This window comes from Acanthochromis polyacanthus, chromosome 23 (assembly GCF_021347895.1).
Source record: "Acanthochromis polyacanthus isolate Apoly-LR-REF ecotype Palm Island chromosome 23, KAUST_Apoly_ChrSc, whole genome shotgun sequence".
Lineage (NCBI taxonomy): Eukaryota > Metazoa > Chordata > Actinopteri > Pomacentridae > Acanthochromis > Acanthochromis polyacanthus.
In genome coordinates, this window is record NC_067135.1 from 25,645,420 (window position 1) to 25,669,445 (window position 24,026).

General features: G+C 39.8%; 1 protein-coding gene and 2 long non-coding RNA genes across 9 annotated transcripts in view; 1 reads left to right on the plus strand and 2 right to left on the minus strand.

The window, feature by feature from the left end:
• Nucleotides 1-24,026, minus strand: part of LOC127532342 (uncharacterized) — a 116,572-nt gene that overhangs the window by 46,317 nt on the left and 46,229 nt on the right. The gene's annotated exons all lie outside the window — the stretch shown is intronic.
• Nucleotides 1,925-7,731, minus strand: LOC127532353 (uncharacterized). Of its 2 annotated transcripts, none has more exons than XR_007939734.1 (4): nt 7,658-7,731; nt 7,517-7,573; nt 7,093-7,353; nt 1,925-1,988 (listed from the first exon to the last, which is right to left on the minus strand). It is a non-coding gene; the product is annotated as an uncharacterized LOC127532353 (long non-coding RNA). The 2 variants fall into 2 exon arrangements; XR_007939735.1 differs by lacking the exon at nt 1,925-1,988 and adding an exon at nt 6,477-7,043 and having other exon boundaries at nt 7,223-7,353.
• Nucleotides 5,937-24,026, plus strand: part of LOC110970879 (interaptin-like) — a 35,568-nt gene continuing 17,478 nt past the window's right edge. The window contains exons 1-9 of one of the 3 annotated variants that reach the window (XM_051943902.1): nt 5,937-6,143; nt 6,335-6,428; nt 12,615-12,708; nt 17,398-17,688; nt 17,768-17,881; nt 18,034-18,080; nt 20,063-20,137; nt 21,989-22,093; nt 23,530-23,634. In XM_051943902.1, coding sequence (XP_051799862.1) covers nt 6,103-6,143; nt 6,335-6,428; nt 12,615-12,708; nt 17,398-17,688; nt 17,768-17,881; nt 18,034-18,080; nt 20,063-20,137; nt 21,989-22,093; nt 23,530-23,634 — 966 coding nt within the window. In that variant the 5' untranslated portion in view covers nt 5,937-6,102. The remainder of the gene's footprint in view (nt 6,144-6,334; nt 6,429-12,614; nt 12,709-17,397; nt 17,689-17,767; nt 17,882-18,033; nt 18,081-20,062; nt 20,138-21,988; nt 22,094-23,529; nt 23,635-24,026) is intronic. The other 2 variants (XM_051943903.1, XM_051943904.1) reach the window with 2 other exon arrangements.

Here is a 24,026-nt window from a genome sequence, read left to right on the forward strand (position 1 = left end):
ATTCCTTGATTTATGGTATCAAATGCTTCTTTAGGATCTTCGTAAACTCCGCTCACGAATTACTTCTTATCAGTAGAAGTTTTTATTTCTTTTCTTAGCTCCAATAATGCTACTGCTGTTGATCGATTTGATTTAAATCAACACTGACTGTCCATTAAAAATTGAATTTAATTGCATTGAAACTGGTCTATAATCAGTAAAAATGTGATTGTCCCCATTTTTTGATCACTCATTTTATTTGGGAAGACCCCATGGTGAAAAGACAGATTACGTAGATATGTTAATGGTTTTACAATCCACTTCTTATCAGTTTTATTCAGTGGCAGGAATGGTTTTCTATCAGCTTTCCTCTCATGCAGCATTTACAGTAGCAGCACTTTTTTACCATCAGAAATGTTTGTATTCTCTATTAATACAACAACTTGTTGACTGAAGCAGCTGCACACATCATTTCATTTTGTGCAGAAGAGTCACATGACACTTTAATGCCCACTTTTATGAACATGCGGAGAAAGTTTATAACCACCTTTACGGTACCTGTTAATTCTGACCGGGGCTTTAGTTTTTACTGAGCCAATTTATACAAAGAAAACCATGATACGTCTTCTTCTGTAGTTTGAAAACTTACTCAAGTTCAGCAGTCTGTATCTTATTAAAACATGTTTTCCATTTTAAAGGTATAATAACAGAATCCAACTACAGCTAACATTTGTAGCAAGGCAAACAGGAAACTTTAAGATTGTTATTATTTCCGTGTCACTGAAGTTGTCTTAGTTTTCAACTAAATACACGAAGCATCCAGTGCTTTATAATCCTGAGTTATGACCATGTTGTATTTATAATACTGTTGTGAACTTTTGTTTACTTGTGTTTTTTTTTTCAGCTTCATTCTTGAAGAAAAATGAATCCATGCGGTCGAAGCTGTTTTGGATTCGTGGTGTTTTTCCTTCACTGTCTTCCAGCTGTGAAAGGTAAACTGAAAACCTGCTCTGGAGAGAAACTGTTCCTATTGCAAACAAACAAGAAGTTCTAAAACTGCACCCACAATGTACAAAACAATGATTTAACTTGATTTAAATTTAGCTGCCATCCCCTTTAAAGTAGTTTTCCTGTGCAGGGATGCAGTGCTCCCAGCTAATGTAGGTTTGCACGATTGAATTCAAACACCTGCAGACAGAAAACATCACAATCCTTTTCAAACTGACGCAAACTTCATTTTAAGAATCACCACTGGTGTAAAACAGATGCATCTTCAAGTAAAACCCAGAGAACAAACAGTAGAACCAGGACAGAAGAAGTCAAATTCAGTCAACACCAAGAGGCTGCTCATCGTTTAGTTCAACGTCCACGGAGTTGTGAATTTGTGAACCGTCAACACCAAGTTCTGCTGTAACATTCTGAAACAACTGAGGAAGATGATTTTATTTTTTTGTTTGTTTTTGAGTTTAAAGGTCTCTATTTTGACTCAATAACTGAGATCCAGCTTCACAAGTGTTGCAGGAGCCCTGGGAGCAGAGTATCGCTGCACGAATAGCGGATAGCAGCTACATTTAAATCAGCAGTGAGATTTTCCATGTTGACTTCGAGACCACATTAATTTTGTATTTCACTGTCTCATTTAATTTTGACAGGACTCTTTCTCTTTGGCTTGACCACTGAAATCCCCGATGCTCTGCCACGTTCTGCTGTTTCCATCGTCATGTATTTGGCTGTTGGCACTGCGCTGTTCTTTGCAGGTGTCCTTGCTGGGTGGAAAATAAAGCGTAAGTCCATGTTTCGTTTTATTTTATATTCTCCCATGCAACATTTTAATGAACTCTTTCGGGTTTTCTTCCAATCTTTTACATTTATCTTGCCTGACTTCTCACCTTTCGTATTCTGCAGCTATGGTCCAACACAGTGGAGGTATTGAGACCATGGGAGGCACGGAGACTGCAAAAGAAGACGTTGTTGCTCCACTGAGGAACCCAAACACTGAACCGAAGAATCTAAAGGGACAAATCAAACTCGTCCTGACTAAGACGGCGATGGTTAAAGGCCAAAGGAAGCAAGAGTCGATGGAGATGCAAATAATAAAGCAACGGTTGACTAAAGAATCAGCTGAATTATTGAGAGGGAAAAGGCAGTCATTAGAGGATCACAGAGATTTTATAGAAATGCTGTACAATGTAGAAAACCAAATGAAACCTCACTGTGTAAAACAGGAGTAAAAACAACCACGTTAGTTTGTTCAAAAACAATCAAAGGAATCAGATTTAATTCGATTTCAATTTTATTTATTTTTTAAAAAATGAAATCAGAAAAAGTACAGTGAAGCTTGGAATCAATGGCATTTTTTTCTCCTGTATTTATTTGTTGTTTTTCAATGATGCTTCTTGTTTTCTTTTGGTAAAAATATAAAAAAAAAACACTTTTTTTTTCTGTCCATTGTTTGTAAATTCTATAAATTTGCACATAAAATCAGCAATTTCAAGCTAATAATGAATTTGCAGATCAAGTAACTTATGATGCATTTTAAAATATATTTAAGATTTCAGATTTATTGTTGAGAAATTATTTGTCATTTCAGGTTTGTTGTTCTTATATTTGCTTTAAAATGAATAAAGATCTGATGAGATTATTTATGCAATCTGTTGTGCTGAAGTCTACAAGTTCAACCCCATTTTAGTCTCCTGAAATGAATCCATCCATTCTCTATACACCGCTTTATCCTCACTAGGGTCATGTGGGGTGCTGGAGTCTATCCCAGCTGACTCGGGCGAACCGGGGATCTTGCTGCAAGGCAAAAGTGCTAACCACTACACCGCTGTGCAGCCCTGAATCAAATCTTCTCTTCTAAATATGAAGATGTTGTTCATATTTTGTGAACTAAATTGTTTTATTATTTCTGCGATTTGTGTGAAAACTGAATCACAGAAATTTAATCATAAGAAATAAATGAAAATACACTTTGATTTTCTCTTCATTTTTGGATTCATTGAATCTTGAATCTGAAAAAAACAACAGTGAAACAATAAAAATATGACAATTTAGAATTAAAATGAATATTAGATCATTATATATATATATATATATATATATATATATATATATATCATATTTTAATGCTTTGTGAAGCACCTTACGACTACAGTTTTTTACAAATACAGAAATTAGGTTTAATATTGGCATTCATCCCTAAAAGGTGTTTTAATATCAGATTTCCCTGAAATCAGTTTCTATCAGTGCTAACCACTAAAAATTGCAACAACAGACCTGCTAAATATAAAACGCATTGGCCAAAATAATAACAATAATTTAAAATTAATTGCTCTTGACAGATATTGGGTTACTTGTGCATCTAAAATGGTAAAAGTCTTTGTTTAGAGCTGGGTTGTCAAGCATCCGGCCCACCGAGCCTAAACCAGTCTGCTAGAGGGTTCCATCTGACCCACTGGACGACTTTATGAAAAACTGTGTCTATGTAAAAAATTACATTGACGTTGCATTATATTAATGGCAAACTGTAAAAGTATACATTTAAAATAATTTCTAGACCTAGAAGTTGTTTTGTTCATAAAGAAAATACCAGATTGATCATTGTTCTTTTGTCGTTTTGGTTCTCGTTTTTGTTGTCTTTGTCTGACTGTTATGAGTTTACTCACATTTTTGTTGTTTCATTTCCCGCTTTTGTCATTTTTGTCTTGTTTGTCCATTTTTTGTCAAATTTTGGGATTTTTTTGTTTCATTTTGTGTTGTTATATTTTATTTTTTTACATTTTGTGTCTCATTTTTGTAACATTTTGTCTTGTTTTTGTTGTTTTTTGTATTTTTTAAAGTAAAATACTACACCCCCTGTCAAAGGTTTTAGGACACTGTCTCATTCATATAAAGTAGAACCTGTCCTACAACCTTTGACAGGGGGTGTATTTCATCATATGGATGTGATCAGGGCAGGACTCTGATCATACATGTAAAGTTTCAGGCAGATTGGAGCATGTTCAGGGCATTTACACAGCATTTGAAATTTCATGGCGAAGGATCAAAATTCCAGAGGCCGCCACGGACACACCCTTTGACTTTGGAAAAAGATTTTAGTAACTTTGGATCATTAAGGCCTCCTGTATGTACTGGCCCAATTTGAGGTGAATTGGAGTTTCCCCCTAGGAGGAGTTCGCTCTAGAAAAAAATTAAAAATGGGCAAAATCTGACATTGAACGCAAAATAGCTCACTTCCTGTTGGGTTTGGAATGTGGCTGTCACAGACTTTTTTGTTCAGCCTGATGTGCTGCATATGTGTACCACATTTGGTAGATACACCCCCTGTCAAAAGTTGTAGGACGGGTTCTACTTTATTTGAATGAGAAAGTGTCCTAAAACCTTTGACAGGGGGTGTATATCATTCAGTTCCAGATACTTGTGACTAAATACATTGTCCCTTTTTGTAGAAACTCTGTGATCTGTAAGTTGTATTATGTAAAGCATAAACCGAGGCAGTGTGATTGTGTGTCTGTATATGTAGCCCTGTGACAGACTGGTGACCTGACCGGGGTGTCCCCTGCCTTCGCCCGAGTCAGCTGGGATAGACTCCAGCACCCCCCACGACCCTAGTGAGGATAAAGCGGTGTATAGAGAATGGATGGATGGATGATTGATGAAAGTGGCGGCCATCTCTCAATTGTACAAAGTCCTTCAAAAAAATCCTGGATCCAGACGGTGATCCGGATCACCTCCAAAATCTAATCGATTGTTACTTTTGCTCTTCCGGACATTCTGTAAAAATTTGGTGAAAATCCGTCCATGACTTTTTGAGTTATGCTGTTAACAGACAAACAGACAAAATCCGGTGATTACATAACCTCCTGGCAGAGGTAACTACAATTTTGACGTGTTGAGTTAGGAATTAAATCAATTTTACCTAACTTGTATGATTTAGTACTGTGAATAACAAGGAATGAAAAAATGTAGTCTGAATGGGTTTCAATTGGCCAAAAATGGCCACTATAGAGCCAAGTGTTACAATTGTAAGAATACAGTATATTTTTGATATACTTGAAGAGCTGAAACTGAAAATTAAAAGAGCTGATAAGAATCCAGACCCTAGGGAAATTTCATTCCATTTGCATTAACAGAGCTGAAATGGTCAAAAAAAAGAAAGTGAAGTGGACACAAATGGCCACTATAGAGACCAGAGGGTTAACCCCCACCCCTAAAGGCTTTCATTTGCATACATTTCTATTTAAAATGTTTAAGAACTATAACTGTTGTTCAAACTATATATTGATTTCTACATTGTTGAAACTTTCCGGTTAAAAGACAGTCGGTTCTTATTTTCTGATTGCTTTATTTTAAACACTCCAATTGTTGATGTTTTTTATTTATGATATATTTCAAATAGATAAATTGTTAATGTTTTATTTATCCTAATGGTATATTTCAAACAGTGCTTTTGTTAAAGTTTTATTTTCAGATCGATTATTTCAAACAGTTAAATTAGTAAGTTTTATTTTTTGTTAGTTCTTGTTGAGTGTCTTGTGTTTAACTAACAGACTGTAAAAAGATTCTTGTTTGTTTAACATCCTCCATGTCCCCTGCTGGACTGATAGACCCCTCTCGATTAAGGAGGGGCTTCCTGTCAGTGTACTGGGGGGAGGTAGGGTTGTTGTGCTCACACGGTCACGTCAGCTCTCGGTGACAGGTCGCATGGGGGAGAAATAGCAGACAGCTGCATAGGGTTCAGAGAACGCAGAAAGGGGAGAGAGGAGGAAAGCGAATACAGAACATTTGATTTCACAGATTTCTCTGTCAAAAAGAATGCTAAAAAAAACCTTTTGTCATTAGGCGCACAAGAATGCAGAAATTTTGTTTTACAGGGACGCCTCTGCTCAGGATCAGATTAAAAACTTTTGACAGTTAGGGCTGGGAGGGAGTGAGGGTGGAGGGAGGAGGGGGAGGGTCGCGTCTCTACTGAATAGATAAGCCGCTGGCGGTTAGGGAGAGACTTTAGACGTGACTTTGGCCTCAGTTTGGGAGGGTCTTCCGATAAAAACACACGGTAAAAGACCGCATGGTAGGGCGGGACTTCCGGTAAAAGGGGGCGGGACCACCTGTCAAGGTTGTGACATGGCAGATTCTGATTGGGAGCTGTCAAATTTTGATGAAAGGTGATTTATAATCCTCTCTAGTAGTTGACAGAACAGATAAGGAACATGTCATATATTTTCATCTTGAAGTTTGATCAGGAGTTTATTTTTGACTGGACCACTGATGTCACCTAAGCATCAGTTCACTATTTTTTATTTTTTTATTTTTTGTAATGTTTTCCATTGTATTCATGGTTTCTGTTCATTTTCAGAGCTGCAGGATGTTCCATCAGAAGACTGGATTGTTTCTTCAATCTGCCATCACTGCTCTGCTCTTCTGTCTTTTCTTCACACACTGTTGCACAGGTAACTTCCACACAAGTATAGTTGTTTTAAAATCACTTTACTCTTTGGATAAAAACAAATAGGTTACAAAGAATTTTAAAAGAGTGACAGAATGAGAAGTTACTCATCAGCTTTGTCTCCCAAAAACTACAATTTTATACAACTAAATTGCATTTTAGCTATAGACACCAAGCCCATTTTTATTACAGGCTGCACTCATGTTTATTTCTGATATAAAGTTTGATATTTTAACATTGGAATCTGTGGGGATTAATTCACTTCTGGACCCAGACTCATTGGACATTTAAGAAACTGCACTTCACTATTGGCTTTATTTCTTAAATCTCGGAAATTTGCTGCTTGGATTTAATGCATTGATAAATATGAGCATACACTGATCAGACATAACAATATGACCACTAACAGCTGAAGTGAATAACACTGATTATTTCTTCATCATGGCTATTATTAGTGGGTTGGATATATTAGGCAGAAAGTGAACATTTTGTCCTCAAAGTTGATGTGTTAGACAACTGGGTCAGAGCATCTCCAGAACTGCAGCTCTTGTGGGGTGTTCCTAGTCTGCAGTGTTCAGGATCTTGCAAAATATTCCATTTCAGAGTCAGACTGGAAAAGCTGGGCAAGAAGCTTCAGTTATTATTTCAAAATAAAAACAAAAACATACCAGTGATGGTGATGTTGACTCTGTTGCTTCTCTCTCCAGCTCCAGATTCACACCAGAATTCTCCGCTCTCTGCAGGATAAATTCTAGAAATTGTACAAGAGGATGAAAAAGTGTTTATGATTTTACATACGGGAAAAATCTCCTCAGAGTTCCTGGATCCTCTTAGTTCAATGGAACCTTCGCTTCCCTCACAGTGAAAAGACAAAGACTCGTAGTCAAAGTGTTGAAGTCTGTTTGGATCGACTCGAAGCAAAGCTGCACCTAAAAAAGGAAAGTTCAAAAGGATGTGTCTGAAAAATGTACCTGTGAGAGAAGGCAGTTAAAACAGGAACATTCTGGTATTTATTTGTAATATATGATCAACTAAACAACATTTACTTTGAGGAAATAGTGCTAAAAACAGCATCTTTTCTTTGTTATTCACCACTTTTGAGAGTATAAGTGGACTGAATGTGAATCTCCAGCAGGAATTCAAGCATCACTAGTAAAACAAAAGAATTATCCATAAATTTTATGATGTGGGAGAGTGTCAAAGTTTGAATGAAAGTAAGAAAGCTGAACTCACACAGCCTGAAGCAGAGAGTTGTAGCCTCCATACTGACTTGCTGCTGACTGCAGGAGGGTGACACTGAAATAGAGCTCAAGCATGAAGCTGGGGGAGGGAGGGGGGTTTGCTCTTCCTGTTTGGTCTCATGTTGATGCAGAAGTTTCAACAGACAGCAGTCTGACAGTGTTTAGATATAACCTCTAAAGTTAGGTTAAAACAGACATTCACATACACACTAAATGCCATTGATTTCAACCCACAATGTGAATGATGCAATTTGAAAATACAACCAAATGATGTGTGGCTCAGAAATAATGGAGATAATGCTGTAATTACAGATCCCACAAGCAAGTTTCTTGAACCCAATCCAACCGGAGTCAGTATTTTTGGAGTTAGTATTTTCCAGCACCGAGTTCCAATCTTATACCACTTTCCTCAATAATACACACTGCAAGTGTATTAAAGACCTAAGAATCAATTCAGTGTACAGCTATGTTTGGTAAGTACACAACTCTGGGTGCTCATGAACATTGTTGTAAATCTCCAGTAATACATTGAATAGGATCAAATGTGGCTCCAGAAGCTCCAAAAGAGGGTGAAAACCTGTATTCTCGACATGATGTCAGTAAATGTATTGGAGATCAGCTGCAGTACCTGGTTGTTCTACCAGGTGGAGCCTCTTTCTGTTTAATACTGTGGAGGAGGGGTTCACTCGAAGTACGGCACATTTAAATTTATTAAAATTAAACCTTTAAAAAGCAGGAGGTTGAGGAGGAAGGGGAAATTTACCGATCTGTAGAGGCTGGCGTAGCAGAAATCAGGTGAACGTAGAGCAGGCAGAATAAGTAATTGCTGTTTTGGTTAAAAACATCACTAATCAAGTGGGCTGGACGTAATCAGGGAAAGAAAGGCATTATGCCTCCCTTTCTCTGTACCTATCTGAACTAATGTAATTTGATCACCTACATCTGAATGTAGGTGGTCACATAAAACAAACATAAAACGAACACTGATGAACATCGGCCGGTTGATTGACCTAAGTCGCACAACTGTCTCCATGATAGCAATAAAAAGCATACACTTGAACATGTGAAAGGATATGCTCCTATAAAATCAACTGTGACTACAAAGCAGCGTAGTGGTTTCATTATTGAGATGGAAAGATTATTTGTGGTTTGGCTGGAAGACCAACAGCAACAGTGTATCCCGATGAGTCTTATGTTGATTAAAGAGATGGCTAAAAGTTTGTTTAAGACATTGAAAAGAGAAAAGGGGAAAGGGAGTTAAAATGAAAAATTCGGGCTAGTAAAGGCTGGTTTGTGCGGTTTAAAGCTTGTGCTAATTTGTATAGCATTATGGTGCAATTGGAAGCTGCTCGTGGTGATGACAAATCAGCAAGTGATTTTCCTAGTGCGTTGGCTGAGAAAAATAGAAAGAGGGGTTTACTGTGCTGAACAAGTGATGTGGATGAGACAGGCTCTTTTCTGGAAGCGTATGCCTGCCCTTACATACATTGCCAAGGAGGAGGAGACAGCACCGGACTATACAGCCAACATGGAGAGACTGATTTTGCTTCTTGGGGCTAATGCTGCTGGTGACTTCAAGCTGAAGCTCTTGTTGTGGTATCTGGGCCGAGAATCCAAGGGCATATTGCAATGAGTTACCTGACAACAGATCAAAGGTCAGCCATTTACAAAGACACCAAAACTAATCTCTTGATAAAGATGTCCCCAGTAAGCTGTTTAATAATTAATTTTTGAAGTACACAATCATTTGTGAAGTTTCCACTTTCATTAGCATCGAGGGCTGCTGACTTACCTTTTCATGTGGCTTCAATTGTGATTTTGTTTTGTACTTAAAATAATATCAAAAACAACTCAACATAATCTGCGAAGAAACATAGCGTGAGTACACTTGAAGGTTTGTTAGGTCAACATTACTTACAATCCAGATTTCTGATAAGAGTCATAATGGTGTCAATGATTTACAAACTTTTCAGTCTTGGAGCTGCAGTCAGTTGAAATGAGTGAGACACCGAACAGCGGGTACGTTGACTTCTGACTTTAATTGAGGTGTTTTTCATTTTTCATCTAACTCTTATTTAAAAATTCTTTTCATCTGTCAAAAGAACACATTGTCCTTACTTAGGCAATTAAATGTTTAAGTTTACTTTAAAGTCTCGTTAGAAAAGCAGTCTCCATACATTGGATGTTGGAGGCATATGAAGGGTGATTACTGTAGAAGCTTTGAACTTTTTTGTGTTTTTGAACAGCAGTCTGCCAGTTTCAAACCAACATGTAGCATATCAAGAACCTTGACTATTTGTGATTACAGATGTGGACTTTGCATGAGAGAAAGTGCTCTTTTGATGGCCAAAATGTTGAACAATAATGCTAACACCTTCATTTTTAAATCCACTAATGAACAGCGTTTGCCAAAACAAACATAAAACCATAATCTAACCCAGATGAAATGCCACCTAACCATGGTGGGAGAGTTTGAGTGTCCCTGTGATTCTGGGAGTTATGTTGTCTGGGGGCTATAGCCCCTGTTAGGTCCTAGGGGAGGGATCAGACAAGGAGTAATTTAGAAAATCCAGATGACAGCGAATACGAGAAGGAAAGCTGCCACCTCACCCGGATCAGGAAACCAGGGCCTCTTCCTGGAAGTCAGGTCAGGGAGGAGCTCACCAGAAAGCATCTGGTGGCCTTGGGGCCTCGTGGTGCTCAATCAAGGACAGCCCAAAAAAGTAAGATGGGGTTGTCGCACGGTGGGCTCACCACTTCCTGGGCAGGAAATTGGGGTCAGGTGCTATGCGTCTCAGGCAGTAGGCAGGAGTGGGCATCTGAGCACACTGCCCCCTGAGTGAGACGTGCCAGGCAGGAGTGGGGATACTGACGAGCCCCTGGCTGAGCCATGCTTTGTTGGAGTTCTCTCAAGAGAACGAGAGGGTCACCTCTCTGCTGCTGCATGACGCAGAGGGGAAAACTCTGAATGTTGGTTGTACTTATGCACCGAATAGAAGTTCAGATTATTTGGCCTTCTTGGAGTGTCTGGGTGGTGTCCTGGAAGAGGTATCACCTGGGGACTCCATAGTTCTCCTGGGGGACTTCAATGCTCACGTGAGCAACGATGGAGAAACCTGAAGGGGGGTGATTGGGAGGAGCAACCTGCCTGATCTGAACCCAAGTGGTGTTTTGTATTGGACTTCTGTGCTATTCATTGACTGGCCATAGCAAACACCATGTTCGACCATAAGGTAGCTCATAAGTGTACCTGGTACCAGAGCACCTCAGGCCAAAGGTCAATGATCGACTTTATAGTTGTATCATCGGATCTGCGGCTGTATGTCTCAGACAATCGGGTGAACAGTGGAGCAAAACTGTCAACTGGTCACAACATGGTGGTGAGCTGGATCTGATGGTGGTTAAGGCTGCTGGACAGACCTGGTAAACCCAAATGTGTAGTGAGGGTGAACTGGGAATGTCTGATGGAGGACCTTGTCCATGTCGTTTTCAACTCCCACCTCCAGAAGAGTTTCTCCTGCATCCTGGGGGAGGTTGGGAACATGGAATCTGAGTGGGCCATGTTCATGTCGGGGGAGATAACTGTTGACCTATACTGGGGACATTGATGGCCAGTGGAAAGAACATTTTGTGGAACTTCTGAAACATGTAAACATGTCCTCTGCAGAGGAGGCAGAGCTTGAAGACTGGGAGGAATCTTCTTCCATATCTGTGGCAGAGGTTGATGAGGTAGTTAAGAAGCTCCTTGGTGGCAAGGTGCCAGTGTTGACGAGGTCTACCATGAGATGCTGAAGACTCTGGACATTGTTGGACTGTCTTGGCTGACACGTCTCTACAATGTCATGTGGGCATCAGGCATGGTCCCCAGAGAGTTGCCATCCGGATCACTTTGTTCATATTTTCAATAAAGGGTGACTGGAGAGTGTGTGCCAACTTCCTGGGTATCACACTTCTCAGCCTCCCTTAGAACGTTCACTCTAGGGTGCTGGAAGGGAGGCTCCGAGCGATTGTCAAACCTTGGATTTAGGAGGAGCAATGTGGTTTCTGTCCTGGCCATAGAACTCTTGCGGAGCTGCTGAGGGGGTCATGGGTGTTCCACCTGCCAGTTCACATGTGGTTTGTGGAGAAGGCCTACGACCATGTCACCCAGGGGGCTCTGAGGTGGGTACTGCGGGGAGTATGGGGGACCAGGCTCGATGATACGAGGACAACCAAAGTGAGAGCTGTGTCCACATACTTGGCACAAAGTCAGACATGTTTCCTGTAGGTGTTGGACTCCACCAGGGCTGTCCCTTGTGTCTGATCCTGTTTATGATGGACAGGATCTCAGATCAGATCTGGAAGGTGCAGCCAGGGTGAGGAGGGTGTCCGGTTTGGGGACCTCAGGATTGCGTCTCTGCTTTTTGTAAATAATGTGGTTCTGTTGGCTTCCTCAGACTGAGACCTTCAGCAACTATGGAGCAGATTGCAGCAGAGTGTGAAGCAGCAGGGATGTGAATCTGCACGTCCAAGTTCAAGGCTATGGTTCTCTGTCGGAAACCGGTGGATTGCTTGCTCCAGGTTTGGGGGGAGTTGCTTCCTCAAATGTGGAAGTTTTAGTATCCTGGGGTCTTGCTCGTGAGTGATAGGAAAAAAGAGCGAGAGATGAACAGGCAGACTGGTACAGTGGCAGCAGTCATGTGAGCGTTGTACCAAACCATCGTGATAAAGAGGGAACTGAACTGCAGGCGAAGCTCTCAATTTACCAGTCCATTTACGTTCCAACCCCCACCTATGGTCATGAGTTCTGGATAGTGACCAAAAGAACAAGACGGAACATATATTTTCATCTTGAAGTTTGGTCAGCAGTTTGTTTATTTTTGACTGTACCACTGATCTCACCTAAGCACCACAACTCTCTCTTTTTTGTAATGGTTTCCATTGTATCCATGGTTTCTGTCCATTCTTAGAGCTGCAGGATGTTCCATCAGAAGACAGGATCGGTGCTTCAATCTACCATCACTGCTCTGCTCTTCTGTCTTTTCTTCACACACTGTTGCAGAGGTAACTTCCACACAAGTAGAATTGCTATAAAATCACTTTATTCTTTAGATAAAAGCAAATAGGACAAGAAGAACTTTAAAAGAGTGACAAGAGTGAGAGAAGTTACTTGTCAGTGCTGTCTCCCTAAAATTACGATTCTACACAACTAAATTGCATTTTAACCATAGGAACCACAACCATATTTGTGTCAGGCTGTTTCCATGTTTATTTCTAATGTAAAGTTGGATATTTTAACATGGGGGTTTATGGGGGTTGATTCATTGATGGAGCCAGTCTCAAATGGATTTTGTATGGTGAAGTGACTGAACTTCACTGTTGGCTTTATTTGTCAGTCTCGGAACTTAGCTGCTTGGATTTAGTGCATTGACAAGGATACACTTGGAAGGAAGTACATAAAAATTTGGATCCAAAATAACAGCAGATAAAACTCTGCCCTAACTGAATTTACATGCCTTTAGGTTTTACTGCAGACCTGAATCTGGGATTTCTGGGACACAGGCAGTCCATTGACAGTTTAAACTAGTGAGTTATGTAAGAAGAAGAAAAATCATCCACCTGAGAGTTGTCATGAATGAGGGAAATAACTTTGGAAATCAAAACAGATGCTTGATTCCTGAGCTACATGCAGACACTCATGGAGCTTGTTGTAGATCTAGTAGTTGGTGTGTGTGTGTGAATAGTTTTCACACCATTTTCAAACTGTGATATCAAGTCGTCCATGTTCAGACAAGAAATGTTTTCTCAATTGGTTAAGATTAACTGAAGAAGTTGTAAGCAGCAACGATTGTGACTAGAAAGCGGAAACGTTTTCTTTATAAAAGATCATTTTGAGCAGTAATGTAACATACCTCATATCATGCTTTCTTTATCCCTATAGCTTAGTCAGAGACCATCAATTCTGCCAGTTAAAGTGCACACTTATTTCTGATTGCTGACTAACTCACCGCTATTTTCTGTGTTATACAGACTCTGTTAAAATGTCTTTTTTGGGAGACCTTACAATTTTGATCCAGCAGTTAAGAATGCATTAAATGGTGTATTTATTTGGGAGGATGCACATTGACAGACATTGCTGTAAAGGCACCATAGTCAGGCAAAATGTAATTTTGTATTTTTGGTCCATGGACAGAATTAGACTTTTTCACTTGTATCTTTGATTTGAGAAGACTAAGAAAAAGTAATGGACCAAGTGGAGTTCTTCCTGTAGCTCCATGCACAATATGAGGTTTATTTATTGCCCACAACATATTTAAATTTCCATATTTACACATAGCAACCAAAAACTGGGTGCCAATGTAAGAACTTGTGGGGTATATTCAGACATTGTGGACCTTTGTGCATGTTTCTATCATATTAGTAGAACCAGAAAGTCATTTATTGGGTAAAAAGAAGAACTGACTTGAGGGAAGCTAGCCTGCACTTGAAGGGTAACCCTTTCGAGCATATCGGTCACTACAGTGTACAGCTATTCAAAAGCTGTTTTCTTGTATGTGCTTGAGTTTATGGCATAATTGCACATCGGCCACTACAGTGGATCCTATTGCATGATTTCATCCACTCCCAGTGATTGGCCAGCCATTGTAATTAATTTAAAAAGGAGTCAAACCAAGATAACAACAGGCAGCCAGAAACACCCAGTTGCTCATTTTCTTTAATTTAAACTTTCTATTAAAAAACAAAACAAAACAGAGAGACCCCTACAGGAAAGAAAAATATGTGACATTGAGATCATCTGAGGAGTCATGCAATTGCAAGATTTACCAAGTGTTGATTTTATGTTGGTAGGAAATGAAGATTAGTCACATATCCACTAAAGTTTACATCATGCTATATTTCAACTACGATGCACTGGCAACAATTAGGTTATTACTGCTGCTGTTCTTGAAAATACGTCATCTGCAGGACATTATTTTAACTGTAAATGAGCTTGTTAAAGTTTTTAGACTGTAACTTGAAGTTTTTGTATGCATTTATATTTCTTAGAGCTCAGGAGCAGAACATAATAGACAGGCCTAGAGGATAGTAGAGGAATGATCACAGTCAAGTGAGAAGGATGATGCTAGAAGAAGTGAGGAGGAATGGTTACCAGAAAGATAAGGATTAGTAAATAGTAGTAGTAGTGACAGTGGAGCTGAGGACAATGAGTCCAGAAAGGATGCTGAGGGACACGAGGCTGAGGATGCATCATAAGATATTATGCCTAACTATTATTATTGATGTCATGCTGTCCTCAGTTCAGAGACAAGTTCCATTTTATTATTATTTTTTTTGCCAGTGGTGTGTGTACTCGTTGTGTTATGACCTCACTAATAAAACTGATTTCAGTTTGATTTTGATGTGCTGGCAAAGTTTAGAATAGTTTCCTTGCGGGAAAGCTGGGCCATAAAATCATCCAGTGTAAGTTAGTGCTGGGGCAGTACATCCTGATGTGGCAGACAGTCGATGGATAATGAGTGTGAGACTTGGAAAATCTATACAGGAGAGTGAATCTCTCAATGGTGTTTTGATTATTTATGCATACGTTATATTATTTTATTGTTCACATCACATTTCACAGTTCAACACACTGTCTATCAATTTATCCATTTGTTTGTTCAGTCCATATTTCGACAGCAAAAAGCGTGGCGTGTGACTGAGGTGATCAGAATTCATGCATGAAAGGGTTAAACCATGAACAATGTCAAATTCACTTTTTTGGCCAACATAACAAACCTCCACTGTTCTATTTACTACACATAACTGGAGCTAAGTTCAGTAGCAATGATTTGTTTTGGTGCACTTGGAGTTAATGTTGTGGTCGAAGCTGTTGGATCCAACATCACAATGGAAACATAAAGCCTGAAAAAGCTGATTAAAGAGTTGTTCCTACAGTGCCTTGTGAAAGTATTCGGCCCCCTTGAACTTTTCAACCTTTCGCCACATTTCAGGCTTCAAACATAAAGATATAAAATTTTAATTTTTTGTCAAGAATCAACAACAATTGGGACACAATCGTGAAGTGGAATGAAATTTTTTGGATATTTTAAACTTTTTTAACAAATAAAAAACTGAAAAGTGGGGTGTGCAATATTATTCGGCCCCTTTACTTTCAGTGCAGCAAACTCACTCCAGAAGTTCAGTGAGGATCTCTGAATGATCCAATGTTGTCCTAAATGACTGATGATGATAAATAGAATCCACCTGTGTGTAATCAAGTCTCCGTATAAATGCACTTGCTCTGTGATAGTCTCAGGGTTCTGTTTAAAGTGCAGAGAGCATCATGAAGACCAAGGAACACACCAGGCAGGTCTGAGATACTGTTGTGGAGAAGTTTAAAGCCGGATTTGGATACGAAAAGATTTCCCAAGCTTTAAACATCTCAAGGAGCACTGTGCAAGCAATCATATTGAAATGGAAGGAGTATCAGACCACTGCAAATCTACCAAGACCCAGCCGTCCCTCTAAACTTTCACCTGGAACAAGGAGAAGACTGATCAGAGATGCAGCCAAGAGGCCCATGATCACTCTGGATGAACTGCAGAGATCTACAGCTGAGGTGGGAGAGTCTGTCCATAGGACAACAATCAGTCATACACTGCACAAATCTGGCCTTTATGGAAGAGTGGCAAGAAGAAAGCCATTTCTCAAAGATATCCATAAAAAGTCTGGTTTGAAGTTTGCCACAAGCCACCTGGGAGACACACCAAACATGTGGAAGAAGGTGCTCTGGTCAGATGAAACCAAAATCCAACTTTTTGGCCACAATGCAAAACGATATGTTTGGCGTAAAAGCAACACAGCTCATCACCCTGAACACACCATCCCCACTGTCAAACATGGTGGTGGCAGCCTCATGGGTTGGGCCTGCTTTTCTTCAGCAGGGACAGGGAAGATGGTTAAAATTGATGGGAAGATGAATGGAGCCAAATACAGGAGCATTCTGGAAGAAAACCTGTTGGAGTCTGCAAAAGACCTGAGACTGGGACAGAGATTTATCTTCCAACAGGACAATGATCCAAAACATAAAGCCAAATCTACAATGGAATGGTTCACAAATAAACGTATCCAGGTGTTAGAATGGCCAAGTCAAAGTCCAGACCTGAATCCAATGGAGAATCTGTGGGCAGAGCTGAAGACTGCTGTTCACAAACGCTCTCCATCCAACCTCACTGAGCTCCAGCTGTTTTGCAAGGAAGAATGGGCAAGAATTTCAGTCTCTGGATGTGCAAAACTGATAGAGACATACCCCAAGCGACTTGCAGCTGTAATTGCAGCAAAAGGTGGCGCTACAAAGTATTAATGCAAGGGGGCCGAATAATATTGCACGCCCCACTTTTCAGGTTTTTATTTGTTTAAAAAAAAGTTTAAAATATCCAATAAATTTCATTCCACTTCACGATTGTGTCCCACTTCTTGTTGATTCTTGACAAAAAATTAAAATTTTATATCTTTATGTTTGAAGCCTGAAATGTGGCGAAAGGTTGAAAAGTTCAAGGGGGCCGAATACTTTCACAAGGCACTGTAAAAACATTTGAACCATTTCATCAAGTTCCTGCAGTGGAAAGCTTCCTAATAAGATACTTAAAGAATACAAACTAGTTTAGAAGCCATTGGAACCTTAAGATGTTGCATTCTTTACCACATGTAATGATGAACTCTGCGTCATTCATTTAGTGACTGACTCCTGTTTTAAATGTGCTTCTTGTTCAGTTTCAGGTGCTGTTCCTCAACCTGTCACCACTTTAGCAGGGCTTGATGGAAAGGGAGGAGTGGAGTTACAGTGTGAGTCTGCAGGCTGGTATCCAGAGCCTGAGGTGTTGTGGCTGGACGGTGATGGAAACCTCCTCTCTGCTGGACCTACAGAGACAGTCAGAGGTCCTGATGACCTCTATACTGTCAGCAGCAGAGTGACTGTGGAGAAGAAACACAGCAACAACTTCACCTGCAGAGTCCAGCAGAAAAAGATCAACCAGAGCAGAGAGACAGAGATCCATGTTCCAGGTAGTTTGTATTCAACTTGACAAACTCCACAGTTCAGCTGATATCAAATGCCAACGTATTCCATGTTTTATTTTTTCAGATGATTTCTTTAAGGTCCAGTCCAGTAACACCTCCACCATAGTTGGTTTGGCTGTTTCTATCATCGTGTTATTTCTAGCAGTTGTTCTTTTTGTTCGCACACAAAGACAAAAAAGTAAGTCACATTAATAAAAAACTCCTGAACATTACCAAGTACTGAGGTTTTAATGTAAACCCTGACATGAGAGGTTTCATTTTAATATATACAACTGTCTGGATTGCTGTCATTTCTATGTTTAAATACTGATGATTTTATTTTTCTCAAAGGGAAAATGAAAACTTTGGTAAATGAAAAGCAAGAAGAACTTGAACTAGTAAGTACAGAAACAGAAGTTTGACTGCTGGTAGATGAAGAAAGACACCAAGATCAGGAGATGACAGAAAGTAAAGTCAAGTTTGATGTAAACAAACAATTATGGAATAAAGGAAGAAGGTTTGTGTCTCTAAAGCAGATCAGATGTCAGTATTCAAGCTCTGACAGGAAGACAAGTAAAGAATGTGGACAGTGGAGAAGAAAAACCAGATGTAGTTTATCAATGAACAGAGAAAGTGGTTCAGTACAGAAACGGAGAAGAACAACAGCTTTAGCAAACTTCAGTGGAGATAAAAGAAAGTTGTGTGTTCATTTGTCAGTTCAGGTGAACTCTCTGAACCCCAGAAGCTGTTGGTGCAAACAATAGTTTATGAGTATAAAGTTCATGGCTGATCTGTCCAGGGTGTCCCCTGCCTTCGCCCGAGTCAGCTGAGATAGGCTTCAGCATCCCCCACGACCCTAGTGAGGATAAAGCGGTGTATAGAGAATGGATGGATGGAAGTTCATGGTCTAGTTGTGTTACTGCCACCATCAGGAAGAAAACACAAACTATCACCTGCTGCTGAGAGACCATTGGTCAGGATGGTCAAGAGTCAAGCAAGAATCATCAGAAAGCAGGTGTGAATGAATGAGAAGCTGCTGGAACACAGCTGTCAGTGTCCACAGGGTTTGACATCAACATGAGCTGAGAGGATCCATGAAGAAGGAAGTTCTTCCTCTAGAAGCAGAACCTTAAAGCTCCACTCAAGTCTGCTGCTGATCACATGGACAAAGAAAAGACCTTCTGGAGGAAAGTTCTGTGGTCAGATGGAAGAAAAACTGAGCATAAATATCTTTGGAGGAGAGAAGATGAGGCCTTTAACCCCAAGAACACCAGACCTACCATCCAGCATGGTGGTGGCAGTATCATGCTCTGTGGAACTGGAGCTATACACAAAGTAAACAGAATAATGAAGAAGGAGGATCATCTCCACATTATTCAGGAAAACCTAAAATCAGCACCAGAAGGTTGATCTTGGACACAATTGGATGTTTCAATGAGCTTAAACACACATCAGACGTGGTAAAGAAATGGTTCAATCAGAATAGAATGAAGGTTCTAGACTGGTCTCCCCAAAGTCCTGACTTAAACCTCAAAAACTTGAAAGAGCCACAAAATGAACTTGAAGAGATGAAGACACAAGTCAGCAACAGGATTTTCATCCAGGAGACCAGGATACTGAGAGGATACACTTACACTTACCTTCGTAAAGTAACTGAGTAAACCCTGTTTTTTTCTGAAATATCAATGAAGGTTCAATAACTCTGACTTCACCTGCATAAACAGAAAAATCACCTGCATTTGATGAATGCTGATGTTAGCTTTAGATGCTCCCTGGAAGGACTGTTGGAAATTAGCCTATTCTACAATTAAACAAGCCAACAGAAGATGTGTAAGGCTATTTCCGCCCAGTTCTTTTGATGGAGTAGTCAGGAGACTTCTTAGAATGAAAGGTATTTATTACAGCAAAATTGAATGTGCAATACAGAGCTCTGGGCCTGAATCCTCTGTCCCTAACCAACAATAAGTGTTCAGTCAGTTCGGATGGAATCAGACTGCTACCTGTTCCTGGCCCAGTCTTCTTATACTCCAACAGTGTAGATAGCTATCTAGGCTGGCCGCCCCCTCCAGTGCTGTGCTGGTCCGCTCTCCTTTGTTACAACAGATGTTTTGTCATTATCGCTCTCGTAGGAATCATTCACTCCTGCAAAGCAAGATGAGAGACTGCACACACAACAAGCTCATGTTCTTTTCTGATTACAGCTTACGTCAAAAACTGTCTGTACTTTGATTATCAATCACCTTATGTCTTGATCATCCTTGCATTCAATCACATGAGTAATAGGTAAAATAAAGAAAAAGCTCCTTCTTATCGATTCCAGAATTCATGTCATGTGTACCTGTGCTTCAATACATAATCTGTCTCTTTGTTGTGTCTCCAGTTACAGAAGAAGCTCGAGGAAAATGAGAAGAAGTGGACGGAGACTGAAAGAGAACTGAGGATAGAGCACACTAAGGTTTGTCTGCTGTCATCTCTCTTCTATTTCTTTTCATATGAAACTGATTTGTTGATGCAATCAAGAAAACTTCAACTATGCATATCAAAAATAATTAGAAACATGAAATAATTGAGACTAAACTCAGGTTCCACTGCAGCAAAGTTTAAACTGATCCCATTTCCTCGTGTGTTAATGTGTTACTGACCAGCCTGTATTATATTATATTATATGATATTATATGATATTATATGATATTATATTATATTATATTATATTATATTATATTATATGGGCGGCTGTGCCTCAGGTGGTGGAGAGGGTCGTCCAATGATGGAAGGGTCGGCGGTTCAATTCCCATTCTGACCTCGTCATGTGCTGTTGTGTCCTTGGGCAAGACACTTTACCCGCCTTGCCTCCAGTGCTGCTCTCACACTGGTGTATGAATGCTGGTGGTGGTCGGAGGGGCCGTAGGCGTGGATTGGCAGCCACGCTTCCATCAGTCTGCCCCAGGGCAGCTGTGGCTACAAATGTAGCTTACCACCACCAGAGTGAGAATGTGTGAGTGAATGAATAATGGATCCATAGTGAAGCGCTTTGAGTGCCCAGAAAAGCGCGATATAAATCTATTCCATTATTATCCTGTTATTCTAAGACTTACAGACATTTAACTTGATCCAAACCTTGTTGAATTACCATAATTAGTTTTAAGTCACATCTTTCAGTGAAAAATTCTGTTACACTGAAATCTTTTGTGTTCAGTGACTCAGAGACATGAAATTTATTGTACACAATCTGTTTTGATTGGTGATCATATTTTATTCTTTTAAGGAAATCTTTATTGTTGTATAAGATCCCTTTGAAGAATCCCACTTTGAGGTGTTCATTTGTCAGTTCAGGTGAACTCTCTGAACCCCAGAAGCTGTTGGTGCAAACAATAGTTTGAGTATAAAGTTCATGGTCCAGTTGTGTTACTGCCACCATCAGGAAGAAAACACAAACTATCACCTGCTGCTGAGAGACCATTGGTCAGGATGGTCAAGAGTCAAGCAAGAATCATCAGAAAGCAGGTGTGAATGAATGAGAAGCTGCTGGAACACAGCTGTCAGTGTCCACAGGGTTTGACATCAACATGAGCTGAGAGGATCCATGAAGAAGGAAGTTCTTCCTCTAGAAGCAGAACCTTAAAGCTCCACCAAGTCTGCTGCTGATCACATGGACAAAGAAAAGACCTTCTGGAGGAAAGTTCTGTGGTGAGATGGAAGAAAAACTGAGCATAAATATGTTTGGAGGAGAGAAGATGAGGCCTTTAACCCCAAGAACACCAGACCTACCATCCAGCATGGTGGTGGCAGTATCATGCTCTGTGGAACTGGAGCTTTACACAAAGTAAACAGAATAATGAAGAAGGAGGATCATCTCCACATTATTCAGGAAAACCTAAAATCAGCACCAGAAGGTTGATCTTGGACACAGTTGGATGTTCCAATGAGCTTAAACACACATCAGACGTGGTAAAGAAATGGTTCAATCAGAATAGAATGAAGGTTCTAGACTGGTCTCCCCAAAGTCCTGACTTAAACCTCAAAAACTTGAAAGAGCCACAAACTGAACTTGAAGAGTTGAAGACACAAGTCAGCAACAGGATTTTCATCCAGGAGACCAGGATACTGAGAGGATACACTTACAGTTTACAGCAGAAGTGAGAACAAAACTGTGTAAATCATTTAAATGTCAAATCATTCACAACTGAATCACTGCACAGTAACTGCATCACTTCTAAGATGGACAATCGGGTGTTTTCTGTTATATAAACCTAAAAACCATCAGTGTGACACCTTAAAATCAGAACATGTCTTTCTTCACCTGCAGCTGGAGGAAAAAAGTTCAGAAACCAACAATCAGCTCCAGCAGGAGAAAGAGGAAAAGAAGAACGCTGAGAATGAGGTGAAGACCCTGAAGAATGAGCTGGAAGAGGTAAAACTAATGTTCATGATCTTCGTAAAGTAACTGAATAAACTGTTTTTTTCTGAAATATTAATGAAGGTTCAATAACTCTGACTTCACCTGCATAAACAGAAAAATCACCTGCATTTGATGAATGCTGATGTTAGTTTTAGATCCTCCCTGGAAGGACTGTTGGAAATCAGCCTATTCTACAATTAAACAAGCCAACAGAAGATGTGTAAGGCTATTTCCGCCCAGTTCTTTTGATGGAGTAGCAACAAGCCCTCAAACTCATACGACCACACAGGTCGTATGTAACGTGTCCCTGAATACGACCCATGAGAGCGTATTTACGTTAGCATCCCTACAGGGGATAGGAAGGCATTACAGGATTTAATTCGCGAAATGGCTTTTTCCTCGCGAAACGGCTTTTCCCTCACTTTTGCAAGATGGGTTTCGGGTTAGGGTTAGTGTTGGGTCAAAGTTTGTTCATGGTGACCTTTCAGCTGAGACACCAGAGTGTTGATATTTACTCAACCGCTAGAGGTCGTTTAACTTCAAAACATAACACTCGGTCGTAATATGGGCGTGTACAGACAACCTATGTGGTCATTTTTTCAATGAGGACAGTCTCTGGAGTAGTCAGGAGACTTCTTCTTAGAATGAAAGGTATTTATTACAGCAAAATTGAATGTGCAATACAGAGCTCTGGGCCTGAATCCTCTGTCCTTAACCAACAATAAGTGTTCAGTCAGTTCGGATGGAATCAGACTGCTACCTGTTCCTGGCCCAGTCTTCTTATACTCCAACAGTGTAGATAGCTATCTAGGCTGGCCGCCCCCTCCAGTGCTGTGCTGGTCCGCTCTCCTTTGTTACAACAGATGTTTTGTCATTATCGCTCTCGTAGGAATCATTCACTCCTGCAAAGCAAGATGAGAGACTGCACACACAACAAGCTCATGTTCTTTTCTGATTACAGCTTACGTCAAAAACTGTCTGTACTTTGATTATCAATCACCTTATGTCTTGATCATCCTTGCATTCAATCACATGAGTAATAAGTAAAATAAAGAAAAAGCTCCTTCTTATCGATTCTGGACTTTTCTACTCTCTGTTTCATTACAGTCACACCGTGGTAATGATGCTCTTGACCTTCCTATTCCTCAGAACCAATACAACTCTTTAATATGCACTCTTAGCAAATTATAAAACACACCATTCCCCACAGGAGAGTTCTTAGTAAATGTAAAGTTTGATCTACTGTAGATTCTAACAGTTATAGTTTAACAGCAGAAATTACAACACAACTGTTTAAAATCACTTAAATGTCAAATCATCCACAACTGAATCACTGCACAGTAACTGCATCACTTCTAAGATGAACAGTCGGGTGTTTTGTGTTCTGTAAAATTAAAAACTTTCAGTCTCACACCTGAAAATCACAACATGTGTTTCTTTAACTGCAGCTGAAAAGAAATCATTCAGAAACCATCAATCAGCTCCAGCAGGAGATACAGATAAATGAAAAGGCTGAAAGTGACATGAAGACCCTGAACAGCCGTCTGGAAGAGGTAAAACTCACCATCAATGTCTTTTTAAATCAAATAAGTGACACTTTCACTGAAGCTTCTCAACGTGATGTAAAATAATGTTAGTAAAATATATGAAATGATGTTAACTTTAAACAGAAACGATGAGTTGAACTGTTTGAACGAGACACAAAATGTACTTGAAGAGATGAAGACACAAGTCAGTAACAGGATTTTCATCCAGGAGACCAGGGTTCTTATTCATATGGGACGCTTATTTTTAGTCTTCCATTTCATTTTCACTCTCTATTTTTTTTACATTTCAGTCACCAAAACTCTGCGGATAGATTTAGGAAATTGATCAGAATTAAAATATGACCTTTTTGCAACATGTTTGGTCACTTTCCTGCTTTTTCAGCAGAATGACAAGTACA